This window comes from Anguilla anguilla, chromosome 8 (genome assembly GCF_013347855.1).
Source record: "Anguilla anguilla isolate fAngAng1 chromosome 8, fAngAng1.pri, whole genome shotgun sequence".
Taxonomy (NCBI): domain Eukaryota; kingdom Metazoa; phylum Chordata; class Actinopteri; order Anguilliformes; family Anguillidae; genus Anguilla; species Anguilla anguilla.
This window is the reverse complement of record NC_049208.1, coordinates 35,926,071-35,953,406: the sequence shown is the minus strand read 5'-3', so window position 1 is coordinate 35,953,406 and position 27,336 is coordinate 35,926,071. Positions and strand designations below refer to the sequence as shown.

Sequence of the window (27,336 nt, the reverse complement as noted above, 5' to 3'; positions counted from 1 at the left end):
GACTTGACTTGTTGGGATGCAACATTAAGAGGTCAGAATATATGATAATGGTCAAAAGCAGGAGTGCATGACGGTAGTTTTTAAGTGTGCAGTTTATTCAGGTAAATATCACACCGTGTTACTGTGTAGGGGTGTTGGCTGACTGAGTTGACTGAGTTTTTCCAGTTACATTTGGCCAACTATTGGCCAAATACAGATGGAAAAAAAAAATGGCACAGGTGTCAGGATGCAGTATGAAACTTGAGACGTGATCTTGAAGGACTGCAATGCAAGTGCTTTCTTGGACTAACCACCAGAGGGCAGTATGGTCACTGTAGTGTGAGCACTTTATGGTTCTGCCCTCTACTTCATACCATCAGGTTAATCAACCAGAAGTACCCCCCAGCTGTTTTTACAGATTCGAAATGGGCTGATATTCTCAACACACCCTGTACCATCATGATTACATTTTTATAGTTGTAATAAAATGACTAATAACTTTGAAAGTTTTTGAGGATATCCAACATGATACCTGACAATATCAGTGGAATTCAAGGTACGCTTTTTGGATATAAAAAAAAGTGTTTTGTTGTACTTGAAGAGAATAGTCAATCATTTTAAACCTGGGATTCAAAATGAGAGAACACAAATGGCTCATTGCTAGTCCTCTCCAACACACAAAGCTGGGGTCCAACTCAACCTTGTATTCACAAGAAATTGTTGTAGAAGTTGCATTGACGAGACATCACTCCACTTTTCAGACCGCTACTTCTCTCTTTCGCTATGTGACCAGTCTGCTGTCCAAACCAATGGCGACTTTTTGCTGGAACTGCACAACCTCTCACAGTTCCTCTTCTAAGGGGAAGTGATATCTTCTCTACCTCCCATAGAGGCCTTCTTCATAAGTACCTTCTAATGCTGCTTCTGCCTCCATGCTATTCACGCTTGGTGGCACCCTCGTTTCTGACTCCGCCCTCCCAGCTGCTGTCCTGCGAAGCCATCTGCTTCCTGTCCGTGGCTTTTTATTATAGGTTCAAACCGCAATCTGCAGAGAGACTACCCAGTACTGGCCTGGCTGCTCACCAGCACTACTGCTCTGCGTTTTCCTCTGGTCTCGTCTGATAGGGCTTCCTACTATCAAGTCAAATCAAAGCCTCTGCAAATAAGCCACAGAATCTCTCTCTGCTTATCACCGCTCTGTTCCTAACCCCGCCTCCCTCCACTCTCAGGGCCAGCCTTTTCACATCTTACTTTGAAACCAAATAAGTAACTCATACCCATCCTGCAGAATTCCTCCTCTTGGAAACTTGCACTGAAATAGACCGCCTTGACAGCAGAATTGCTGTTGAAATTCAGTTGAAATTTCCTGCTGCTGCTGTGGTTTTCCCCTTACCCATAATAAAATAACACAAACATTAATCTGAAAGAAGACTGATGTAAGTCGTGGCAAGTCTCCAGTTACGCACAAAGCCCGGCTTTACAGAATTACAGAGTTCAAGTCAGCACCACAAGGGGCTTCTGGTTTCTCTCCGCAGTGGTTGACTTGCCTCCTACTGAAGGAGTCTTTCAAGACATCACGACCCTCAATATAGCAGCAGTAAACTAAGTATGACAGTACCTGACATAACCCCACTCCCTTGTCATCTTGTCTTTCAACACAGATCGCTGTCAAAGGATTTATAATATCCTGTTCCATAATACCCTGTTCTCTCTTTTCATCCCTTTACAAAACGGGACAACCGTCCGCATTCATTAGTTGAAAACAAAGTATGATGTCGCGCAGGAGGTGCCATCTTGATTTTTTTGGAAGCCTCGGTGGGCCCTTGTTATGAGCAGTTTTGACAGCTAAAAATGGCAGTGATCGCTCCGGTTAAGCACACTGACATCAGTAAAGCAGGGCTGATGTCTCCAGAGGTTCTGCATTTTTTTATATCCTTGTTCCAGCTGTGGATTAAAGATTTGAAGAGGAGCTACTGAGCAGACAGCACGTCAGAGGCAGGCCTGAAGCCATGCGGATGGAAGCAATAGCTGTCTGGGCAAGGTGGACATGAGACACCCCAACCTGTAAACATTTAGCAAATTTAAATCCGTAAACCTTACAACCGTACCATGCAGATTAAAATTATATATTCGTGTGCACAGACATGTCTATATGTGCATTTTCCCTCCTTACCGTTTAAAATGAATGATTTATTCTGCAGTCCTGAACGCACCCAGCTGTGTGAACACGTTAACTCGGTCTCCCATTGGCGTGGTGCCTCTTGCCAGTCCCCGGCAGCTGGGCATCCGGCTAATTACATTCCGTTAGTTTTATTTTTACTTACGGTCGTGGTTACCGCCATTTTATTTCTCCTTGGCGGCTTCAGGCAGAGCCTTGCGTGTCGCCAGGAAAACTGGGTTATTCTCGCGCGGTACAACTCAAAATCTGAGCAGAAACTAGCGCACTCGGGCAGAAATCGGTCACGAGAACGGGAAGTGCGTCCGGCCGACTTTGACCCCGTGCCGTTACCGCCGTGGCTCAAAACCGCTTTGACAAACGGGGGAAAGAATAATCCTAGCATCCTACCACGTCATACCAAGTTGCCACAGTGGGACTGACATTTTAAAAATGTGGTTTAAAAATGTCAGGCAGAGCTTTTTAAATAGCACACTGAAATGGAAACACATCTCCGAGCCCATCTTGGAAGAAATCCAGCCATAAGGCAAATCTACAATGCTCTCAGAACACTGCCAGGTCATGTTAATAGTTCACTAAGTTCACATTATCATTTTCTACATGTGGCCATGTCCATAGAGAAACTTGGACTCTCATTACAGTACCGATCAGTATTGCCCAACTTTTTTTTTTTTTAAATCAATTGTTGCACAAGGGACTTGCAGCTGAACAAAGTGTAAACTGTCCCAAGGGTCCAGCATTGCGTTTATCCAGTACAGTAAAAAAGAGCCATCGTTTTGCACTTGTTTACACTTTTTAAAATTTTATTACATCCTAACAATTGTTTTGCATCCCAGAGCGGAATTAACAACTTTTACATTTAAGACAATGTTTTTTTTTCTCCCATAAATAACACGGAACAAGCATATTACAGCGATAAATATTCATTTACACACTGTAAAATTCTCTGTATTACAAAATACAGTATATGTATAATGCACTTGATATGACCAGGGAGAGGATTTCACAGACCCTGGCTCGTCCTGAACTAGATATAATAAACAGTGATCTTGATCTGAATGTGTTGATTTTCTTTTTTCATAGGCCAGGACTAATCCAAAACTCGTGAAACCCCTCCCCCCCGTCTTCTCTCCTCAGATTTCATAGTTGAATTCCATAGTTGCATAACTATATGTCTATGTTAAGTAGAGTCTGTAGATAGAGAGCAATGGCATTCGATGTATGGACCCACAGAAGGTTTGCAGACCTTTATTTAAAACTTATTACATTTTCAAAGCAACATCATGAGTAAGTCTATATGATCCGTCCTTTCATACCCCCTTTTCATTACATTTGTTTTGCATCTGACATAACTTGGCAGAGCGCAGTGATTTTCCCCGTCTTCATCGTAACTGCAAAGTCACGCCTGCCCAGAATAAGAACAGAGCAGTTCAGTATGTAGTCCTTTTTTCAACATATCAGAGGCAGCTGGAGGTAAGAAGGCAGGTTAATACTGTATCAAAAAGCCAGGGAATGTTGGACGCTCAAACATTATCCAGTTGTTGTTTTTTGTCATCTTTCTCGTTTTTCAAACATTATTGCTATATTCAGAACTCTCTGGGTCTATCTACTTTCTGTAACAGAAAACAGATTCAGGGTACACGTTGGCATGGAAAAATACTCCCCACCCCCCCAAAAAAAAGGAATGTTTCAAACTACCTAATATTTTCTAAGAGAATCGTTTTACTTGGCTTTTTAGCTTATAAAACCACAGCAAAATAATTGGTCAGTTTTGACTAAAATGTAAATCTCATCAACATCAAAAAAAAAAAAAAAGAAAAAAAAAAAGTATTTCTCATGGGAGCCCTTTGTCAACAGTGTCAGCACTGATCATTCAAACCTTAAACAGAAACCTGAAGAGCAGCAGACAGGAATATATATATATATATATATACGGCAAACATGTGTACAAAAAACTGTACAGCCAACTCATCATCAGTGACCACATCGCATCTGATTGTCAATATTTAAACACATAATCAACATGATACGAAGTTGTGTCAAGCCATACAAACGGCTGTACCGTTTACTGCGCACACAAAGCCTCTCCCTTGTGTAAACCCAGGGGCCACATTGTTAAAGCCTCAAGAACTCCGATCCGAAAGCCGAACCTTTCGCCAAATTTTATCGAGGCTGTAAGGGTGGGATTGAATGCCTTTTCAGACGTAAATGGTCAAAACGTTTCTTCCCTAGCAAAAAATAGCAAATGGCTAAATGGCTGTTTAAATCCAAAGCAGTGGTGATGATGTCACTTTTCTGTATTCGTGTTAATATGAACTCGGGCGTGGCCGTATCGCCATTGGTGACCTCTTATCCGTTCTGTACAGCGACGCCACGCGACCCCGGTTCTGAAGGAAGACTATCCAGCAGGTTTGACACTTCCAGCGCTCTCTGCAATCCGGTCAAAATGAGGACCGCGCGCTGAGGTAAGCTGAACGGTCAGTGCGTTTTGGGGTGGAATTAAACCCTTCAGACGCAGCGGGCTTCGGAGACCTGGGAAGGGTCTCTTGCTATGCACTGCGATAGGCAGGGCTACTGGGCGGGGCAGCGCAGGAGACCCCCACAGCCCCGCCCAGCGGCAGAATTCCAGCAGGACCCGCCTTAAACCAGTCAAGGCTGAGGACGGGGCGGACCCCTGGGCTGACCGCGCCCCCTAAACACAGTGTGCTTTTACATCACCGTCCGAACACCTGGGTTACGACCAGCATTTTGGAAACTCAAGAACCCGTGTGCATAATCGGAGGAAGTCAAACACTTTCCAGCAGAAAAGGTGAAGATGGTTTTATATGACCAGCATCACTCTGCATTGGCACAAAGTACATGTGTTCACCGTTTCAGCAGTACTTATCACATATCGTGTGCAGTCCAAGCAGCATGACCCAGCTGTTGAAGTATGCTGTAGTGTTCACATGAGAACTACATGGGATTCCATTTTTGGCTCACAGGAAGTCTGTACTTTTCAAATAATCTTCCCACGAAATGATTTTATACGGTATTTGTGTTACATCAGGGTTAGGAATCAAGTGTAAACAGCTTGGAGTCATTCCAGAAACTAGGCCACTTAGGAGTCAACTCAGAGCACATCTAAATGGGACAATGAAAGATAGCGTAATAATAAAAAAATGACAATGCGATTATAACCGTTCAGAACATAATAAGATAGATCATTCCCCGTCTTTCTTTTTAGGGAGGGAGGGAAAATTGATCGCGTATAAAAAAGACTGATTGCTGGGCCACGACGATCTGCTCTGTCAGTAGTGATATTTTAGATTGCGTGAGCAATAAAGACCCTAATTCTTCACCGGATTTAATCACATTTTACTAAAGGTTCCCGGCAGAATGTTGGCAGGGGGAGGGGGGAGGGGGGCAGGGAGTCATGCGCAATGTTTGCCGTCTGCCTCCATCTGTTGTCACGGCGGCTGAGAGCGAAAAGGCGGGAGACCGAGTTAAAGGACGCGCGCCCCCCCCCAGAGGAAACGCAGAGGCCCCGCCGCCATCTCCTCACAGGCGCGTCCACTCTAACCGGCCAATCGCGTCCCGCCCACGGCTGGAACAGCTGTCCAGCTGCGCTCGCCAATAGCTTATTCAAAACAAACCAATTCAAAAAACATCTTAAACACAAGTGTATCTGTACCTTGTGTTTTAAAAAAAAGAATGCCCTTATTTTCTTTGCTTTTTCCAAATGGGGAAAAAACTGTAGAAATATAGTAAGATGCTTGTGAATTGTGGTAAAGTGTACCTCTGTGCATTACTACCACTGTATTGACCTGGCGTACCGAGAACAGCACTTTTGTCCCTTCAAACGCATTCTGAGCCATCTCACGATGAGGCGATGACGTTTTTTTATGGCGAAGATGAACTCCATCTCCTGAACTGTACAGGTTTGCGTTTGTGACGTGAAAACACCCTGTCAGCCCGCTGTGAACTTCAGACATACCAAAATAAAAAATCATAATTAGTACCGCTTACAAGGGGGAGAAAAAAAGCGTACAAAGCAATAAAAAGCCCAGTTAAATGTACCGCAAAACCAGTTTTTAAAAAGGTTCCCAATAGATTCCTAATAAAGTACTGGCTCAGTGTTCCCACGCACGGGCCTCGGCCGGGGTCAGGGGTCAGAGTTCGCGACCCCGCAGCTCGCCGGGGGCCGCGCATCAGCGGGAAACCGGCCGGGGCGCCGACGGCACGCAGAACTGCCAGAGAGCCCTTCCGCACGTTCGGGAGTTTGGCATGTCGCTGCCTCGGCGCGCAGCTCGGTTCAGTGCCACACGACCGCAAACGGAAAAGACCAGGGGGGAAAAAGAGAGAGAGAGAGAGAGACAAAAAAAAAACGGTATATTTTAGCAGGAGGGTCTAAACCACGTTGACCCCGCCCCCCGCCGCCGTCCGCTTGCTGCAGTAGGTGGAGCCGCCGTGGCTGGCGGTGCTCCCGTTCATGTACGAGGTCTTCAGCTCCATCTGGCAGGCGGCGATGGCGGCGTTCAGCTCCACTTGCGCTCGGTGGACCACGTAGAACATCAGGCCTATGCTGATGACGATCTGCAGAGGGAGGGACGCGGCGGGAGAAAGGTTTTTAGCGTGGTGCTAGCTGCCAAAGGTTACGCAGACAAAACATTGGCTCGTGTTAAGAACGCAGCGTTTCACCACAAGTACGGGCTTGGTGCTGAAGCCAAGACGCTACAGACTCGAGTCTATGATCTATGACTTCAGCTTAACATGATGAAGTGTCAGAGAAGCCGGGACACAACAGGCCTCGTCCTCCCAGGGGTGGGGGCGGGTTTTAAATCAGCCAGGTTTACTGGGTTTGCCTCAGCATTACTTCCTCCTAATAACACACCAAACGCCACAGGCTATCAGTGGCTATCAGCAAGAGATACGCATCGCGTTCCTGTGGAACAGTGTGGCCAATAATGTGGAAAATAGTCTCTGGCTCACAGGCAGCAGCTGTGGAAAAATGCCCCACTACCCCGTCCCCATAAATATTTGCCCACTATGGTGGCCTCGCCATTTCCTCGTTCCCAGGTCACAGAACCTGGGAACGAGGCACTAGACTTTACTCGGATGTTCTGTAAGCACAAGATGTGCCCAAACAAACACTTTCTTCGCGTAATCCCCGCCCAGAAAACCACTGTTAGTGCCTTTTGAAATGCCACAGCTACCATGTAGTGTGTAACTGTGAAATTACAGTTGAGATCAGATGGATTTAACTCCTCTGGTTTTCATCTTACCAGTCCACCTCCTAACTGAACATTCCAGTCTTTAACCACATTAAATTCCTTCCAAACTGCCAAGCCTACTGTCACTGGTAGCAAAATGTTTTTAATACCTACAAAGACACCAAGAAGATATATATTTTAGTCCTGAAAAAAACATTTCCCCTTTTTTAGCTAGGCACACAAAGACTCAAAGACTCACATTCTAAAACTGATGCTCCTTGTGGTACAAAGAAGCACAAAGCCAAGCTGACCAGAGACATTATGAAGCTGGAATACGTCACTGGTGAACAACAAATTCTGTTTAAAACCATATTCTTCGAATTCTTAAGCATGTACAGAGCACTGCAATCACCAGAAGGACAGAACAGCCAAAGAAGGAGATCAAGCCAAAATAAGTTGAAAAGGGAGAGGATGAAGGTCTGGATTCAGTCAACATTTGTTCTTAAAATTTGTTTGACTCAGTAAGCTTGTATGCATGTTTTCCCTCACAAATCTAGTCTGAGGAGTTTGGTGATCACAAAAAAATGTACTCGCCGCACTGTTGAATTTTTAAAAGTAGGATTTGCATTTATTCAAACTCAGACCGAAGCATGAATGTTGACTGAGTCCAGCCAACGGTATTCTAGGACCAGCATCCAGTTTTCTGGAACGTTCTTTCCAAGGCCGGTTGTGTTGAGACCACCTGGAACGTACCTGCAGGCTGAACACGAAGTAGCCGCTGACGCTCTGCTCTGCGATGACGTCCTCCATCGTTCGGAGCGTCGTGCCCAGGTACGAGTTGAGGAGCTGCGTCGGCAGCAGACCCACCGACGAAGCCACAAGGTAATTTGGCAAGGACACGTCTGTGATCTGAAAGGACCAATCGGTTGGCAAACTCTCAGGTGCACAAAAAAAAAAGAACTAGGAATCGTGATTTTCAATTACTTCAAAGATCGAGTGATCGCACAACGTGCTCGATTCCAAATCGATTCCTAGCATGGGGAACAATCTGTCAGAACACATCTTGTTTGTTTTTATTAAATTGTATTGTAACTACGGAGAGGTTATTAAATTTCATGGTGCAGACAAGGTTCACATTTTGTGTTCGGGCACTTTATATTTCGCGTGAGTGCAATTTTATTTATGTATTTATTTTTACTTTGGCCATATCTCCAGATGAAAATGAAATCTGTAGGGCACTTTTGGCATCCAGTTGAACCGGCGAAAATGAACAGAATGCAAAAGGAACCCAAACTATTTTAGCAGTAATGGCCTAGGGGAGGATACAAATTCTAAACATAAGTCAGGGGCTTTAAAGGGGAATTTCACTTTATAACACTTCTGGGGTCATTTTCACACCTACCTGGGCTTTTGTGTGCACCCCAGATCGTTTTTAGGTTGCTTGCTTCAATATTTAGATATTTAGATATACCTGTGTAAGCAAACCCCCATTCAATGGAAGCCCATTCAACATCAAACTCCACGTTGGACTCATTGTAAACACACATCCCTGCTTCTCATGACTGATATTGTCCTTCTAATGAATGTGTCGCCCTTCATTTCTTGATTAGTTATTTTATTTTAAATATCTAACGTTAGAAACAAATACCTATTTTTTAGCGCAAGTCCACATAGTAGTACGGTTTCCGGTTATTTCTTCTTCGATTTCGTTTCGCGGCAAGAAGAAGCGAAGCAAAACATTCGGTTAACTTAGCGTTGAAATCGAAATCGAAACATCTGCTAGCTTTTGTTTGATGCGATATCGGCGTAATAATGAGGTGCATTGTACCCGGTTGTTATAATTCCCCCGTTAAACTTGCCTTGAAAGCACATTTTCATAGACATGGCTGGATGTAATCCGACACCCCAACATAACAGCCGAAGAAGTTCGCAAACGAGGACTAAGGGTATGCAGTGACCACTTTGAAGCCACCGACTACCAAGGTGACCATCTGAAGCCTGGAGCTGTACCCACCATTTTCCCATCGTTGGTCGAACCGCTCGAGGTAGGTACTAAGCGGTCTGGCTAACGCTATCGCGTCTGTCTGTGATACATAGGATGTCTACGGTAACAGTTAGACAGCTTGCTGGTTATTGTTATAGGGTTGCCACCATACGTTTATTTCGTCCTCGGACATTTTCGGTTTCGCTAGCTAGTAGTAGCCTAATACAACACTATTTCTACGACCAACCTAATGTTATTGTCTGCAGGTATGCCCACATCAGAAGTCGCGCAATGATATGCATCCTCGAGTTCGACACTAAACTGCCTGGGTCTGCTTCCTGCATTTGTAAAGGAAAGCAACAAAACAGCGTAAAATATTATCATAATGAAATAACTAATCGAAGAATGAAGGGTGACACATTCATTAGAAGGACAATATCAGTCATGAGAGGCCAGGGGGGGGGGGGGGGGGGGGGGGGTATGGGGTACTTGCTTACACGGATATATCTAAATATCTAAATATTGAAGCAAGCAACCAAAAAACAGTCTGGGGTGCACACAAACCTAGCCCGGGTAGGTGTGAAAATGACCCCAGAAGTGCTACAAAGTGAAATTCCCCTTTAAAGTCATTGGTGCCTGATATCCAAAATGCCCTCATTTTCATCAATATCAATTAAAGTAAGTAGGCCTAACTGTTAACTGTAACAGTCATTAATAGCAACCTATCTGTGGTGCAGTTTTTCCCTCCTCCTCTTCTAGCCTTCTGTTTTTATACAAGAATTTTTCTATATGCATCTCTGCCAAAAGTGAAAAGTTCACGTTTTCATTAACTATCTAGGCTAACGTTAGCTGGGTGAATGCTTCCTAAATGCTAGCTTACATTAATCCAAATAATGTTGACAACTTTGCAGTCTTGGTTAGGGTAGAGGAAACGTTCTTTTGAAGAAACAATGCATAGCAATGGCAAAATTTTAAAGATTTTGAAAAACGTAAAATATTTTGTTACCTGGCACAGATACATTTGCATGACTGTCCTAATTATGTTCTCGTTCAGGCACTGTCCTCCCTGCTCTGCTCTACATACACGGGCTATGCGGGGGAGGGGGGGAGGGCCAGCTCCCGAGGCGAAACGAGAGTCGGCTGTATGTCACTTCGACATTTAAAAGAAAAAACAACGAATACAAAAGTATAGTGTGTTGCTTATAGGAATAATCAACCAAATACTGAAAAGTCTTTTGGGGCGGAGGGAAATCTATTTAGCCGGGAGTCGTGCTGAAGACGCCGGGCTCCAGACGGAGCGAGCAGGCGCTAGCGGTGTTAGCACAGCACGTGGCAGGTGATGTTTCTCAGAGAACGGAGGCAGGATGTCACCCGTCGGGTGCGCAGGCCCGAGAGCGCAATCCAGCATTTAGGGCAAAAACACTTCAGCAATGCGGATGTTCTCAGCGAGGCTGACGAACGCTAACATCCCCCACAGGGTTATCTGTCTGTATGTTTTTCCACGCGTTGAATTCTCGTCAGCCTTTGAAAAAATGGCCCTTTTTTTTGTGTGGGTGAGAATTGTGTGGTGTTGCAAAAGTCTCTCACTCACTACCAAGTGCAAAATGCATGTCTACATCTCTTTTGGTAAATGTTTAACTCATACCAGGCACAGATTAGCAACATTACGGTTCATACTATAGATACTGCAGCCCCACGTGTTGTTTACTAACCGGGGAACAATCCATCAGTTTACATAATTTCAAAGAAACTCAAAGTAGTGTAAAGAGCTTTACAAATTATAATTCCCGTGGATCCAATTGGAAATATGTGCTTATATGCAACTAGATTTTTTAAAAAGTGGAGTGAGGGCGGTGGGGGGGGGGTTGGGGGGTGGACTACGGGAAGGGAACAGGAAAGAAGCAAATACCGGTCCAACAGCTGCATAATGTTCTGGGACGCATTTTTCTGGCATGGTGTATACCCCCTTGGAATGCAAGGCAGGTATCTTCTGTTATTTAATGCATCCACAGCACAGGGGTATCCAGCCAATGGTCCACGGAGCAGGGAACGGGCATTATTCCTGCAGCAAATAATTCTCATTCTCAGTCACCCTCTGAACCTAATGGAGCGTTTATGGAATATTCTGGAACGATGCCCGAGGCCGCGCGTTCCGGCTTTCATTACATCTGCACCGGCTCCAAGCGTGACCTGACTGATGGAGCGGTGTCCTGTTCCTTCCGCAGCATTCCAGAAGCTGACGCTACTCTGCGCCACGGGACGTACAGGCTGTGCTGATTTTTAAAGCTCATCTTGGTTCCTCTGGGGTGACAGGACAGAGAAGGCGGCACATATCTCAAAAAATTTGACAGGTGCTGGGGGGTCTGAAGCAGCCTGATGTGGAAAAGCTGGTTAAACACTACAAGCAACATTTTACTGAAAGCCTAAAGAAAAGCACAACCGTGCGATCGCACAGCTGAAGTCGGCAACGATTGCACTTGTAAACCTGTTTGGGAGCATTCAGCGCTGTGCACCTAAGGGTATCTCTTTTTTTCCTTGGAGATGTAACGCATGCCTGCTACGGTGTACCGCCACGTTTTACTTTGGAACGAAGGGCTCATGACCTGGGGGGGGGGGGGGCACGTGGAAACAAAACAGATTTTACTAGCTAATTATTAAACCAAAACGCTGCACGTTTAAATGTTGATTCTCTAGTCAAAAGATTCATGACCCACTTCTGTTTCATTACACAGTTCTCCGAAGACGGGGAGGGGACAGGAATATTAATTTAGTATATAATAACACTTTATGTCGTCCAGGTCACAATTATGTGCTTTGCCCGTCAACGGCTGCCAAGAGATCGTTCTGCTAGCCTTGCAGTAGTGTTGGGTGCTATCCAGATTTTCACACCATCATCAGTGACAAATACTGTGCTATTAAGCTATAAATCTTTTAAAAATAATAATATGGGGTGAGCGTGTCCAATTCCCATCCTAATTTGTAATATCCTATTAACTATTTGTGGCTGCGTATCCCTCTTATCTGCCGATTCGGCAGAGTGAAGACATCTGCAGTTCTCCGACGAAACACGTGGCGTAACCAGATGCTTCTTTTCACACCGCAGCCCAGAGCGAAGCTCACACAGTGATGAGTCAGAGGAAGACATCTCATATGCAGCACTGGCATGCAGTGGAGGGCTCCCGATCAACCAGCAGGGGAGGGGGGGGTGGGGGGGTCGCTAGACAACCATGAAACGTGGGCCTCCAACTGACTGAACCCTCCCGAAACCTGGGTGACGCAATCGCGAGTCACGCGTCACCCTCTGGGGCATTGGCCAAAGCCAGCACTGGCATGGTCTGGATTTAATCATGCATGCCCCAGAGTGTTTGAATGGGCACGTCTGCAAACCCGCAGCAAGCAGCGGCACACCCAGCTGTGCACAGAGCAGGCACGCGGCCTACCTGCCTGCAAGCACAAAAGTGCCTACCGGTGCTCGGAATTTGAATGTATTTAATGGGCGAGACAGCTTCACGGTGAGACTCGCTGCTGACATGTTGCTTCAAACTGCATTCCCCTTCCTGGCAAGTCGAGTTGGGTTTGTTCTGCTCACTGCCTGGCAGACTGCACGCAAGCTTGGCCCACGGTACATATCCCAATCCCAGTTACGCTGAGCCGCAGGTTTGTCCCTTTTTAAACTCTATTTTCCTGACATTTTATTTTTCTGCTCTTCGGAATGAGCAGGAAGACACACTCAGAAGTTTAACGTGTATCCTTCTTCTGCCGTCGCAGAAGTCAGCAGGTTCTTGGGGCTTTTCTTTATGTGGCGTACAGCAAATTTTCTGCCACACTGAAGCCGTCCCTTTTTTTAAGCAACCAAATCTTGGGCCTCCATTTTGTCGCATTACTCCTGTCTAATCCGCTAGCCAACAGGATCACTTCTAACATATTAATAGTAATTAGATGCCACGTCATCACCCGTATGCATCACAATGTTATATTTGTAAATGGTGGTAGTGCTTTACAAACAAATGCGATTTAAAGGAACGCTTCTAAAATGGTAATAAAATTATAAACTGGTGCACTAAAAACTGGCTTGGATGCTATTGAAATAACACCACTGGTACTTTTATAGTGTGGTATACAGTATTACAGGATATAGGACCAGCCCCATTTTGCAGTCCAAGCATTTTGGGTTATCCTTAATAAAAGATACCGCAGTGCTTCATTATCCATTATTTCTGCTTCAGCTGAAATAAGTTCAGGCTACAGTAAAATGTAGGTACTCACACAGAATGTGCTTACTGAAAGCAGTCTGGACATTACCCACCGACGTGGCTGTCGTGCCCACGGGCCACACCTTCGTGCTGGTTATAAAAACGGAGATACAAAGGTGAGATTACCAGCACGTTTTATGCTATCGGGTAGGCTGTAAACGTGGAGGCACGAAAACGGGCTTTGCCTGAAAATTGCCCCAGGGCTGAAACCGAAACTCAGAGAGAATGAGAGAGAACCTCGCTTATTATTAACCGACTTCATGAGAAGAATGAGCATCTGTGGAGATGCTAGCGATGACTCTCAGGACTGTTAATCCCGTCTCTTTTCTGCCAGGGGAAAGAAAAGCCATCGTCAAATACTGTCAAAGGCAATGCCATCAAATTGTTTGATGTTTGTGGTAACTAACCCAACACAACGAGGGAGACTCCCTGGTCTGACAGAGAGCCCGTGTACTAGGCTTTCAAATATAATATATCGACATTTTAAAAACTTGACAATGAAATACCAAAATATTTCCAACTTGCCAGTTGTCAAAATAACTTCTTTAATCCTTATTTTGTACTTTCTGGAAGGTTTCAATCTGGTGCTTGTGTTTCAAGTAGCAGCCTACGCAAACTGAGGTAAAGCTGGCTGATGCCAACGTGCTGGCTAAAAAAAACACGCAAGAAGGTAAAAGTGGGTTGTAAGCCGCTGAGCATTTTAATGAAACTGCAGCAAAAAAATCTAGCTGGGGAAATGGCACAAGGTAAACCACAAACAGAGATTGCATAATGCAGCAAAACGTTTACAGTACGCTAAAAACGTAAAAACGTGGGCCTGACACAAAACATTATAGGGGCTCGGTGACGAGGCTTTCGTATCGCGTCCCTCTCATCGTTCAGAAAGGCGCCGGTTGACGAAGGCGGTGTCCTCTCCAAATGCCAGAGGGTGCACTTCGCTGGGGCGTACTTCACCTGCTGAAAGTGCAGCGAATCCATTATGCAAACAGCGTGACGGTAAGAGTAATCACGCTGGAGCCATACGCGGGCTGTCAGAGCCACCGGCCTCCGTTATCAAACAACGGCAACGGCAACGGCACAAATGCGATCCTGGACCGATGGCGCTAATGTTCTCGCTTCAACAAATCTGCAATTTGTCCTTAGGCCTCGCGAAAATGCTCAAGCCTGCTGGAGGGCCGGCGCCTTGAGGCCGAGGAATCGCACGAGAGGCCAGGGCACAGCTCCGTTTCCTCCTGGGAGTCGCTTCACGCGTGTCGTACAGTCTGACACTTCTCAGTAGAATTTTAATTGTGCGTGTACTGTATATGCGGGCGGTAGGGCTGTCAAAAAAATATTCGAAGTTCGAAAACTATTCTTTTTTTAAAGTTCGAACCTAAATTTGAGCATTCGAATATTCGTATTGGATCCCGCGTATTGTAATTAACATGCAGGCTTTAATGTCATGTGGCAAATCATGTTCATGCACGCAAAGTTCATTTCCTGTGCTAACGTTACTTACTCTGTCAACAAAAAACGTTCTGCCCTGGACCTAGGGCAAGTTGATCGTCTCGTTTTCCTTGCCAATAACCTCCGGTGATACTTTCAGCTCCATGGACACCTAACGTTACTGGTCAGCTAGCCTCGCGAGCCAGTCTCTTGTTTCACTTTGTTCAACAGATCTGGTCAGCTAACAAATGAGGCTAAATAATGTTCCCATGGCAGGCTATGTTTCCTTTCTTTTCTGAAGATCTTGATAAAATTGGATGATGAAAGAAGTTAAACAAACTAAACGGAGTAAGTAATTTGTTGTTTTAGGCTACAGGTATTAGCCGTTTGAATAGTTTTTGTGTTAAGAAATAAACAGGGATTTCCTATAAACAGTCATTTCCCTATGATTAATAAATGCCGATTTGTGGCAAATCACATCTACGAGAAAGTGCTTTATTAATTTGCGCATTAGGCTATAGAAACTGCAGGGGGCTCATTTATAAAATGAACTTGCGTGCGTACGTCAAGTGAAGCCCAGATGTAGAGCCACGACCGTTTCCACGGTCAAATCGAGTCATGTTGAAATTTTATAAATCACCACTTTGACGTGATTTTCTACACACGCGCCACACAGTTGATCTAGAATACGTTGTATAAATGAGGCCCCAGATGTAGTAACCTCGTATTCAAATTCACCGATGTCCTCTATTCTACTGCCCGCTCGTGGAAAATAACGCGTAGGCCACTTTAGAGGGAGCGTCACGTGCATATTGCGCCCGACAATAAGCAGCTTATTTTTGTGAATTATAGGCAAATGATATTCGAATATATTCGAACTCTTACTAATTACAAAAACTAATATTCAAACTCAATTTCATGGCACTTTTGACAGCCTTAGCGGGCGGATTCTGTGCGTGGCTGTACACCAGAGACAGTCATACGCACCGCAACTGCACATGGGCTGGGCCCCGTGTCACGTTTTCCTGGAAAAAAACGCGGCCCATGGAACCGCGAATTATTCAATGGCACGTCGCAAGCTTTTCTTGCTCAGCTTGTTTTTGCTAAACACGAAGGCTGAAAGAACAGTTGTCATTATCGATCCGTAACACATCTTCACAAAACGTTAATGTTGCCATCGGAAACGACTTTTTTTTAAATTTTTTTAAACGTTTTGGTGCGTTACACAATTCATAGCAATGACAGCAGACAGCCTATATTCCCGCTCTGCTCACAGATGCAGACAAAAATATGCTTTAGTATCTAATGAGCAACCAGTTTTCCCTCAACGTTGAAATTACTGTGCCATCCCACGACCATGGAACGCTGCTGTGACTGTTAGTGACAGAATGTTCTGGTCTCTGGGAGCAGCGCGTCAGCGCTGTGAACTGGTATGACGAGTGACGGTGCAGCTGATCCCGTTCCCCGCTGTCATCAGCGACATTGGGATTCCAGCGTCGCGCTTAGGATCGGCCCGTTCCTTAGTGCGCCGCGCTCCAACGGAGCCCCAAAAGCAAAGGCGCCGCCAATTTACCACCGGACAGCCAGACAAAACGCCCCCCTCGCTTCTGAGGGCAATGTTGACATCTCAGTTCCCCCTGGAGCATAAGGCTTCATAGTGAAAACATCAGGCAAATAGTTCAGAGTTAAAGGCATACCTTTGCCATAAAAGGGGAATTTTCCCCTTTGGAGGACTTAAAGGTCCTTTCGCATGCATGCATAAGGAACACGGCTGATTTGACAACATGAAAGTGAGTTTGAGGGGGCATATTGCCATTTTATTCATATATTTATTTTGAGTTTTATTCCTACACTTAAGATTTAATTGATGAAATTTTGTAGGGACACGGAATAAACAAGGATAAAGGAGTTGTCTTATATTACAGTTCTCTCACTCTCTCCTTCTCTCTCTCTCCTCTCTCCGTATCTCTCTACATTTGATACGAAAGCAATGTTTTAAATCTCTTATTTTCCACAAAATTCTTGTGACCCAGAAGATTGCTGATATCATGCAGATTCCTTCCAGCGATGGCACACAGACACAGTATTCATCGCAAAATGAACACAAGCAGAAGAAACCCAACTTTTCCCTGAAAGGTCTCAAGGCATCTTTTGGCATTTTCTTTCAGTATATGGTAAACTAATCTGCTGCTTTGAAGACATAGGGTGGTGCCTGCAGGGTTAGTTTGTACTAGTCTTTCAGGACTACAGTATCTTTACAAGTATTCCACACCCCGTTATTCCACATTTGAGGAACTGATCTTTTGAGGAAAAATATACCATTACTTATTTAATTAAGACGTCTAGAGAGCTTGCTAGCTATTTAGGCGATATTAAGGTCTGGCTTTTTGAAAATATTACATTTGTCTGCTCCATCCATCCATTATCTATAGCTGCTTATCCTGGGCAGAGTCGTGGGCGGTGCTGGAGCCTATCCCAGCATGTATTGGACAAGCCGACAATCTATCACAGACATTTGTCTACTGAAAAACAAAATTATAAAATTCAAAGTACTGACCTGCACCTACTAGACTAAAAGAGGCTAACTTCCATACATTAGCAACACGGACACTATATATTAGCCTGTCATGAAGATGTCCGCAATGACAGACAGCATGACTATGACGGCATGACAATGACATGTAACTCGCAGGTGTTATGACTAGGCGGCAGTCCCTCCGAAAAACTGTACATAAGCAGCTCGAACACGCAACCAGTCGAAGTGATACCTGCCCTTTCCAGCTTAATTACAGGGTGCGGTCATGGGAAATGTAGTGATCTGTACGTGGATCTCTCGTCACCCTTCCTAGAAAGTGCAGCACGAACACAAAGCGGACAGCTGATCCTCCTAGTCCTGGGGGAACGAGGCCTGTAGGCATGTACCAAATGGTGCCCAATTACTAAAGTACACTCTTCAGCCCAACAGTGTCTCTCAGAGTAGACGGCGCCACTGCATTACATAACTTCTATTACCCGGTTTGGGGAACTTAACTCTTGCCCACGTTTTCAACTTGCTGCAACAGAGCAACGGGAGATAAGAGTTACCTGAATGAAGAGGGAAAGGGCATTGAGAGTGACACCACAGAAAAACAGGCACGCCCCTTCCACATAGCGTGAGATAATGGACAGGTGCCCACTATTACATTTAAGATAAGGGATAAGAGAGATGACATGAGGTTCAAATCTCAAAGGTAGAACGTTATTTTCTGAGTAAGCAGCACACACCTTGGAGAGATAACTCTCCCACTATATCGGCGAACTGCCAATCCCATTATCAGCCAGGTTTTATATGGTTACACTATTGGGCACATTTTATCCAAGACAAAATCTACAGTTTCTTGTTGATGAGATCTGTCTGGATTTAATACTCCAGTTTATTGTGAAAAGAAATAGTCAATATTTATGATATTCAAAATATGCAATATTTTAACCAACTAAGGTGCTCATACCAACTGCAGTTTACTGAACATGCTCCAGTTAAAAAAATGTTCTGTACGCCTTTAAGGTAGGTATGCAGGATATGGTGATTCTGGGGCTATTACCAGTAACCAATATTTGCCTGGGCATATTGGTCGACACCAATGCTGATACCTCCCTACATTACAGCATAAATGCAAACAGCAAAACCACGTTTTCACATTCATGGAACATGCAGCTCAGCACACGATGGAAAAAAGTGTCAGATTTTATTTGTATATTAAAATATTTCAACTGGCTGACTTGATTACTCAGCAGCGAGCATGAGTCTAGAGGAGTCTAGATACATACAGAGTCTCAATAGTTGTGCTTGTGAGTTTGGCTGGTGTAAATTAAAAATAATAAACCGTTCAGATGACTATGATTAGGCTGCGTTTGAGCATGACATTCACTTAATTTACAGCCATGGCAGCACGTCAAATGTGTTTCCTATGCATTGCGTGGAAATGTAAATATTTATCATAAACATAAATCAAAGAAGGTACGCAGTTACAGGTGTGGTGATTACATGACTGGTCACATGGCCACAGCTAATCCAAAATGAATCCTGCAAGGCCAATGTTTTACTGATTAGTGCTCAATTATTACACATACTGCATTGTCCCATCTACTTCATCTACAGGTGTGCAGGGGGGTTTGAAGTAAAACCATTTTTAAAGCTACGTAATGGCTAGAAAAGATGTGTGGCAATTTCCACTTGGGACGGGCAATATGTGAATTCATCCATCTATTTTCATAAACTGCTTGCTCCAGGTCAGAATCGGGGAGGTGCGGGGGGGGGGGGGGGCTGGAGCCTATGTCAGCAGACATTATGTGAAAGGAAAAACCCTGCCCAGGTCATGGGCAATACAGGAAGCGCTTATACCAGACTTGTAACCTGATACAGTCAAATCTTGTTCCAAACTGACTCCATGCCCCCTTGCTCAACCTAAGAAAGTCAAGGTCAATCATCTGGATGTCATTCAAAAATTTAAAGATTTTTGAATAAAGATCTTGATCTGGCAAAACATATGACAATTACAATGTGGAATATTCAACTATGAACAAAGTGTTAATAGTTCCACTTATTGGACTTGCTACTCACCGAAAACACTGCGTTTTGGAGTCCAAAGGGTATTGGCGTGAGTCTTGCTAAGGCCACAATTTTAAGTCCACTTCCTCCCTCCACAACCCTTATGACAGCACTCAGCTGTTCGCTGTTTCCAATCTTGGTTAAAACCCAGTCAGTCAATACCCGCTTGCAGACCTCATGAGCGATGAAGGTCCCAATCAGTACCCCAACCATCACCAGTCCCATGCCCAATACGAACCCATACAGGTATCCAGCAGCCACGTTGAGTACTATATATCCCCACCCGCAAGGAAAGGATACTAAAATCAACCCAACGATAAAGAGCAGAGCTCCGACCAGGCTGTCCAAACTCTCTACCCAAATAAGAAGGTCCTTGAGGTACTGGCGGACAAGGGCCACCGACGAGAAGCAGACCGCCGTCAAAATGCACACCAGTACAGCACTTTTGAAACAACAGGTGGTGATACAGCACGGATGTCTTACGTCCCCGAGGAAAGAGATCCCCGTTTCGTTGTTGATGTCACTCTCCAAGTCCACATCCAACTTTCCACCTGCGCCTCGCTCATCAAACGCGTTGCAAATTAGTATATCGATTTTATCACAGTCCATGGATTCCTGGGATGATCTCTGTAGCCAGCGACTCAGCTGAATGTGCCCTCTTCCAGCCGTATGTTTCAGGACTTTGACAAAGAATTGCAGCGTTGTAGATCCCGAGTTCCACATAATTGCCCTTTCAGGAGGTCCTGACGTCGGGCAAGTTTTTTTTTTTTTTAAACAATTTTTTTATCAAGTTACGTATCAAACCGTCCTTTATCTGAATGTTCAGTGTGCAGTTATTTATTTTCCTTCATTCGTTGCATTTGTATAACTACCGGCTAGCCAGCCACGATTCAAGCTAGCTTCCATCTGACACCGCACTGGCTGGAATCATGACAAAAATGATAACAGAGATCTCAAAATAATTCAAGTTGCCTTGTCTAAATAAAAATCTATAAGATTATGAGATGGCAAAATTTTTCATTCTTAGCCAACTAGCAATCCAAGAAAAACACTAGCTAGCTAATCGCCGCACAACGAGACGATTATCCAGATAGCTTAGTCAACAAAATCAATTCTCAATATATTGACCCGCTCCCTGTTTCAATCACAGGGATTCATCCTGAATATGAAATGGTTGAATTTATCTTGGGTACACCAGTCTAGAATCATGCCAGTTCAAGGATTTGTGGTATTGATTTGCTGGCTTGTTATCCGACGTTGAAAAAAATGCCATATTCTCAGTTAACATCGCAATAGAACGCACTGGTATCATCGGAAGCCGTTTACTAGTTGGTCAACACGAATTGACAGCTAACGCTAGTTATGTTTAAGTATCTATATATTGCCAGTGATTAATCTACAATAGCTGACAACGAATCAAAGCAATGCTGTAACTTTTACGGTTCCTGGCCGTGTTGCATTAGCTAGCTACCCAGCTAAATCATTGCTGTGCTCTCCACTCTTCACCCGCCTGCTGCAAGTCGTGCTATCCAATTTAGCGTTTCTGTCATTGCACGAGCTAGCTAGCTAGCTAACTAACTACTGCGATTTCATCGGTTCAAGAAGAATGACTCTGCACTGAAGTTTGTATGCTTGGTTTTTAAACCAGCTACCTAACGGAGCTCTAATTCTCACTTCGCCAACTGAAGCAAATGCTGTCGATGCTGTTATTGAAAGCACTGTTTATTTTCCCAGAATGCCAAGTGCACAACCCATGTGACGACAGCTTAAATTCACGCGATGGTGTGCATCGCGAGATTGACCACATTACATTTCATAGCTTGAGGTATTTATGTCAGTCCGTCCACATATATTATTGCAATAAAATGTATTAACAGTTAACAATTTAATAAGGAACACACCAGGCCTCCGTAGAGACGATGATAAGTTAGGGAGGACATTTGCGAATTTACGTATTCAGTGAAAACGGGTAACTTGTCAACAGTAAGGCTACCAGCAGTGGCAAAGTGGAGTTGGCAATTAAACACGATTCTCATATAGCATACAGAAATTTGTACTGTTAGTACAATTATGTCACAGCAAATTGCACATATTTGATGTTATCTTATTGTGCGCTGATTGGAATCAAAAGACAGCCGTGGTGTTTTGTCAATTGCAACAGACATCTGACCTGAGTTGAAAGTAATATATTGAAATTGAACATGTGGACCACTGGGCTCCATCTGAACCATAACAGCTGTCCCTTGTCCAGAATAATTTCTTCAACTGATTTGCTCCTTAAGTGTTGGTGAACTCAATGTAACCGCATACGGTGTCATTTATATTTCTGTTTGGGTTAGTGCGTATGTGTTCTAATTGATTCATTTTAATACCAGGTGTGAAAACATGCCATTCAAAAGAGAATCTTCGTCAAATCATCACCATTTGCATATCCAGGAACAGAAGCAGTAGGACAGGCATGATGTAAGGTAAAAAAAAAAAAAAGTTTTCCAGTTTGCATCGCTCAGCGGTTGGTTTTGTGGTTTTGCATATAACTATAATCAAGCCCTATCTAAAGATGAGGTAAAAACATGCAGATTATGATAAGAGAGTCTGACTGGAGGTACCCAGCACGTCAAAAATATTTGTAGCAAAATTGTACGAAGTGTTATAAAAGTTAAACACCGTGTAATTGAATTTAATATTGCCCCTGCATGCCTCTGCTCCCAGGGTAGTAGTTTGCGGCTTGCAAATAGTACATGGTGTTCTTTGGCATTACTGTCCTGGGAGAGCCCTGTATGTAGTATAGTAAATTCACTCTCAGTTTCCCTGATCAGCACTGGAATGATGTTGTATACTGTAGTGCACACTGACATCCATCAAATAGAGGTCACCACCTAATGATGAGGTAATTAGATGATGATGATAATGCCTGGGAGTAATCAATAATGAGTGTGTGAAGAGATGGCGTTTAGGAGCACGATATGGAATGTATTTGTGCGCTTGCTCTTATTAAACACACACCTTCAGCGGACATGCTTCCTGCTGCTGCCTTCTGTTTGAAGCACAGCTGCTGAGGGAAAATGGGGAATGAGTCATGTGTCTAAGCCAGCCAGGGCGGGGAAAGTCATCACAAGATATTTACTATCCGCATGGGACCAGTTGCTCATTGCTTACCCTTTCTTGGGGGGGAATGTTCCGGAGTCCCTTGCAGCTGGTGTACCTCAGCTTAATCACCTCCATCTGGGCGATGGGGTTGTCAGAAAGTCCAGTCTGCAGGTTAGAGCGCTGGACCTGATGCACCTTGCACATGTGGTCTTCACATGTTCTTATCTCGAATGCTGTGTCATCTCTCTGGTGTATGAACAGGGTCCCATGTAAAAAAAAAAAAGGAAGAACTATGTAACTGTGAAAACAATACCAGGGCTGGACAATGGAGCCTTTTCCTTTAATGTAGAAAACAGGGAAATCTGCTAATACCCCTAAGTCAGGATCTGGGCTGGTGGGTAAGTGGGGACCCCCTCATTACTTGATAAAGCATTACTCTTCCTTGGATGCAGGGTAACTATTAAACTGTGAGATGTTAAATTTAGACTAAAAAAAGAAAAGAAAAGGGTATCTTCCAGTTTTTACACTGCTAGTAAGGTGGCCTGCTTTCCTTGAGCATTAAGTCAGATGTGTCACTCAGTTTAATCCATAGTGACATGTGGAACTGTAGTCAGATCATACGTGTCCATTCTGGGAACATGGAGCACGCGTCCTTGAGTTAGCTTACTATCCCACTCATTCTACTCTGATCACGCAAACACTTTGTGTTCCTACATGCCAATCTTCACAACTGATTACATGAAAGTTTATCATGTGTCACACATTATCAGATTGTTCTCTGACAAATCAGAAGAAAATGGACAAGATTACACTTTCTAATCATGCAATGCATGTTATCAGAGCTTGCTATGTGAAATAAAGTTGAGAAATTGCTATTTATTGCCTATCAGACTAAAGTAAGATTGATGGAAAGGGTACACAGAATAAATTCAGTCACTGCCAGTCTTTTAAAGTAAAATGAAATAATTGCATGTAACATTAAATAAATGAATCAATATGTGTTTATATTAGTTCTAAATTTTTAATAATTTACTCTAAAAATACCTTATATACCTTTGTTGCTGTTTTTGTTTTTTGTTTGTGTTAATCAGATGAACCTATAGGGTCCAAGTTAAACTACGCGGTCGTTCCCCACACTTGGAACTGTACTTCCCTCTAGGGTTTTCAACACACTTTGTTCCTGGTTATGTTATACACTTTGTTGTACGTCACTCTGGATAAGAGTGTCTGCCAAATGCCTGTAATTTAATGTTATATTATATACAGACAGGTGACAAATTAAAGGAAAAACCAACATAAAGTGTCTTAGTACGGTGTTGGGCCACCACGAGCTGCCAGAACAATGCACCTTGGCATAGATTCTACAAGTTGGAACTCTACCGAAAGGATGGAACACCATTCTTACAAAAGATATTCCCTCATTTGGTGGTTTGATGATGGTGATGGAGAGCACTGTCTAAAACGTTGGTTCAAAATCTCCCATAGGTGCTCAATTGGGTTGAGATCTGGTGACTGAAGGCCATAGCATATGATTCACATCATTTTCATACTCATCAAACTGTTCAGTGACCCCTCGTGCCCCGTGGATGGGGGCATTGTCATCCTGGAAGAGACCACTCCCATCAGGATAGAAATGTTTAATCATAGGATAAAGATGATCACAATAATTTTGTATTGATTTGCAGGGACCCTTCCCTCTAAGTCAGTGGTCTCCAACCCTGGTCCTGGAGAGCTACAGGGTCTGCTGGTTTTCATGGTGACTCTGCACTTCATGAATCAATTAGAGCAGTTGATTACACAGTTCACTCAACTCACCTGGTGTCTTGGGTCTCAATTGGGTGCTGATTTTCAGGTGAAAACAAAAACCAGCAGACCCTGTAGCTCTCCAGGGACCAGGGTTGGAGACCACTGCTCTAGGTGGACCCAAACCATGTCAGGAGAATCCCCCCCACAACATAACAGAGCCACCGGACTCCCTCACTGTAGGGGCAAGTATTCAGGCTTGTACCGTTCTCTTGGTGTATGCCACACATGCATTCGCCCACTTGTCGAGAATATGGTGTAGGATGACTTCTCTGACCATATCAGTATTTTCCACATCTCTGTAGATCAGTGCCTATGCTTTTTGCACCACTGAACTCTCACATGTAATGAGAGTTTTATGCACTGCAGCCCCGCTATAACATTTCTTACTATGTAGTTGTCAATGGACTGTTCTTGCTGACAGTGTGATCAGGTCCTGCATTGAAATTCTCAATTTCCTTCTGTTTTTCCTTACATATCGCACTAATGCTTGAGCATCACAGTCATTAAATGCACGCTACACAATTTACAACATTTACTGATGTCTTTCCCGTAGATCTAAATGCAGATGTCACTTAGGCACTGTTCCTATTGAAACCCTGTTTCAAAGTCACTTAAATATTTTCCTCTTGCCATTTCAATCCAAAATCAAGGTCATCTGGGCCTGTTGCCCTGCTCAACATTTCTGTATATGCCACAGAGCATGATAGGAAGTTAATTGCTGAATTGTATCATGTATTATGTTTTTCCACTAATTTATTCAGGGTTTCCTTTGATTTGTCACCAGTCTGTACCTTGTTATCGCGTTCGCATGCGTGATTGATTGATGCATGGTTTTGCTATTGCCCCTTGTCTCCACTAGATGGCGCAACATCTCAATTTATTTCTCTGAAAAGACAAGTAAAGGTGTCTGGATTTCCCAACAATAAAATAGTATGAATTATCCAACAACTGATTGATTTATACCGTTATTAATTTAATTGCACAGTAATGATTTAATTAATAAGTGTATCTCTTTAAATTTACCTTTAGATTGTAGATTTTATTTATTATTTATTTATTTATTTACTTATTTATTCATTCATTTATTGTCCGTTGTGTGTCTGATGTATTACGTCAGTGTTTAACTTTAATTTGTAATCTTTCCCCAAACAAGCATATAAAACAAAATAAAAAAATAGCAAGGATAATGTTAAAATACATACCCAGAAACAGCTTTATGTCTGAGATGACATAAATTGAAAATTATGTATATACATATAAAAAGGTGTTAATGAATGGCTCATAAATTACATTCATTTGATATAATTTTAATAATGAAAATCTAATTTATAGATCTATATTATCTAAACACACACTGAAAAATGCCCAGTGTTAATTCAACTCTAACAGAGTGCATATGAGTCCAATTGGGACCATATGCACTCTGTAAGAGTTTATTTAACAAACAACATTTTACTGTGTATGAACCCACTGGGACAATCTTATAAATAACTAAATAACTGACATAATAAAGCAAGTCATTGAGCATTTTCATAACATGAAGTGATGGCTAAAGTCACTTTGAATTACGTTTGATCTGTAACAAATCCATCAATTTGCATTTTGATATCCAGCAATTGCTCGTATCCAGAGGGTCTGCAATGGCAGCTAACAGGGAATCAAACCTGCTACTATTCAGTTGCGATGCCAGTTCTCTAATACTACACCACTGCAATTTCACTGCCGTGCATTGTGAAACAATATCACTCCTTATCATCAAAGAACCCTTTGGGCCCAACTCCAAAGATAATCATTTGCCATGCAGAAACAGATCAATCGAAACTTATTAATAGCGCTCTGCGACATTAATTACTGCCTCAGTGCTGCATAATAATACACATTTATACAAATTGTTATAATAATTCCGTTAGATTCAATTAGTCAAATTAATCGTGTGATCTGTAAATTTGAAAAAACTGCAATTTCTTTTCATGTCTGTTCTTGATCGCCACCATATGTTTGTGATAATATATTCCCTGATTAAAATTCCCTCTCTGATTAAGACTAGCATGGAAACATGTTGCCTACTGACTCACACACGACATACGTTTTATGAAACAAGTTTCTTTTCCCTTGTTTCACTAATTGGTCTCCGTGGAAATAACTGTGCTGCTTTCGATATTTAATTTCCCTTATCTTAATGCCAAGGGCATCGCTTGGTCCAAGACTTAAGACTTCGTTTCGCGGCCTGAGTGACCATAACATGTGGTGAAAAAGACAACCATGCTGGTGAGGTTCGGACAAAAAATTGCAGGACCGTTTGACGACTTGTTTTAAACAAGTGTCCTACCCGTTTTTGTCACAAGGGGCGCGCTTCGCATAGAGTTGTATCGAACGAGTTAAGACGCGCCCCACTGCGCAGCACTCACGTTTTATGCCATTTTATTAAATAGCCCTTTTAGCTCAGTGCACGGAATTAAGATTAAACACATTCGCATTAGTTTGTTCGAGGAAGACATGGATTGCTCGGAAGAAGTACAATCTCCCTCAGACGAAGCAAGATCCCCAATGGAGTTAAAGAAAGGAATGTCAATATTTCTGGATGTAAGTGAAATTTATGGAAAATTCGGTTAATACACGAATGTTGTGTAAAATTACATATTTAACTGTTTCTGATGGGTTGCGCTCGCATGGAAGTAACATTATGTTTTCAAATAAATTAAATAGAACTTGTACACAATTGCTGTAGCGAATTCAGTTTCAGGAACTTTGAGGCATTAAAATACATACCGTTGCCTACTTTAGAAAATTGTTGCATTTAATTAACGAAACACGTTATAGTAGGCTACCGCATTATCTATTAATTT

General features: G+C 43.3%; 2 protein-coding genes across 4 annotated transcripts in view; one reads left to right on the top strand and one right to left on the bottom strand.

Annotated features, from left to right (window-relative positions):
• Positions 1-6,354: 6,354 nt before the first annotated feature.
• Positions 6,355-21,322, bottom strand: tmem64 (transmembrane protein 64). 3 transcript variants are annotated; one of them, XM_035429370.1, is made up of 3 exons: positions 19,610-21,322; positions 8,101-8,256; positions 6,355-6,730 (listed from the first exon to the last, which is right to left on the bottom strand). In XM_035429370.1, exons 1-3 carry the CDS (start codon positions 20,318-20,320, stop codon positions 6,545-6,547), a joined length of 1,053 nt encoding a protein of 350 aa, XP_035285261.1. In that variant the 5' UTR covers positions 20,321-21,322; the 3' UTR covers positions 6,355-6,544. The 3 variants fall into 3 exon arrangements, with proteins under 3 accessions (XP_035285261.1, XP_035285264.1, XP_035285262.1); XM_035429373.1 differs by having other exon boundaries at positions 20,081-21,322; XM_035429371.1 differs by lacking the exons at positions 6,355-6,730; positions 8,101-8,256 and adding an exon at positions 11,270-14,541.
• A 5,511-nt stretch (positions 21,323-26,833) lies between these two features.
• Positions 26,834-27,336, top strand: part of necab1 (N-terminal EF-hand calcium binding protein 1) — a 36,149-nt gene continuing 35,646 nt past the window's right edge. Inside the window, exon 1 of the mRNA XM_035431238.1 lies at positions 26,834-27,073. Within this exon, the coding sequence (XP_035287129.1) occupies positions 26,987-27,073 (87 nt within the window). The 5' untranslated portion in view covers positions 26,834-26,986. The remainder of the gene's footprint in view (positions 27,074-27,336) is intronic.

Bases quoted from the DNA above. Each gene is read 5' to 3' on its own strand.
- tmem64 (XM_035429370.1), bottom strand. From the start codon at position 20,320: ATGTGGAACTCGGGATCTACAACGCTGCAATTCTTTGTCAAAGTCCTG. The intron at 8,257-19,609 runs GTGAGTAGCAAG...TGGTCCTTTCAG, and splicing joins TCCAAAACGCAGTGTTTTCG to ATCACAGACGTGTCCTTGCC. The intron at 6,731-8,100 runs GTACGTTCCAGG...CTCCCTCTGCAG, and splicing joins ACTTCGTGTTCAGCCTGCAG to ATCGTCATCAGCATAGGCCT.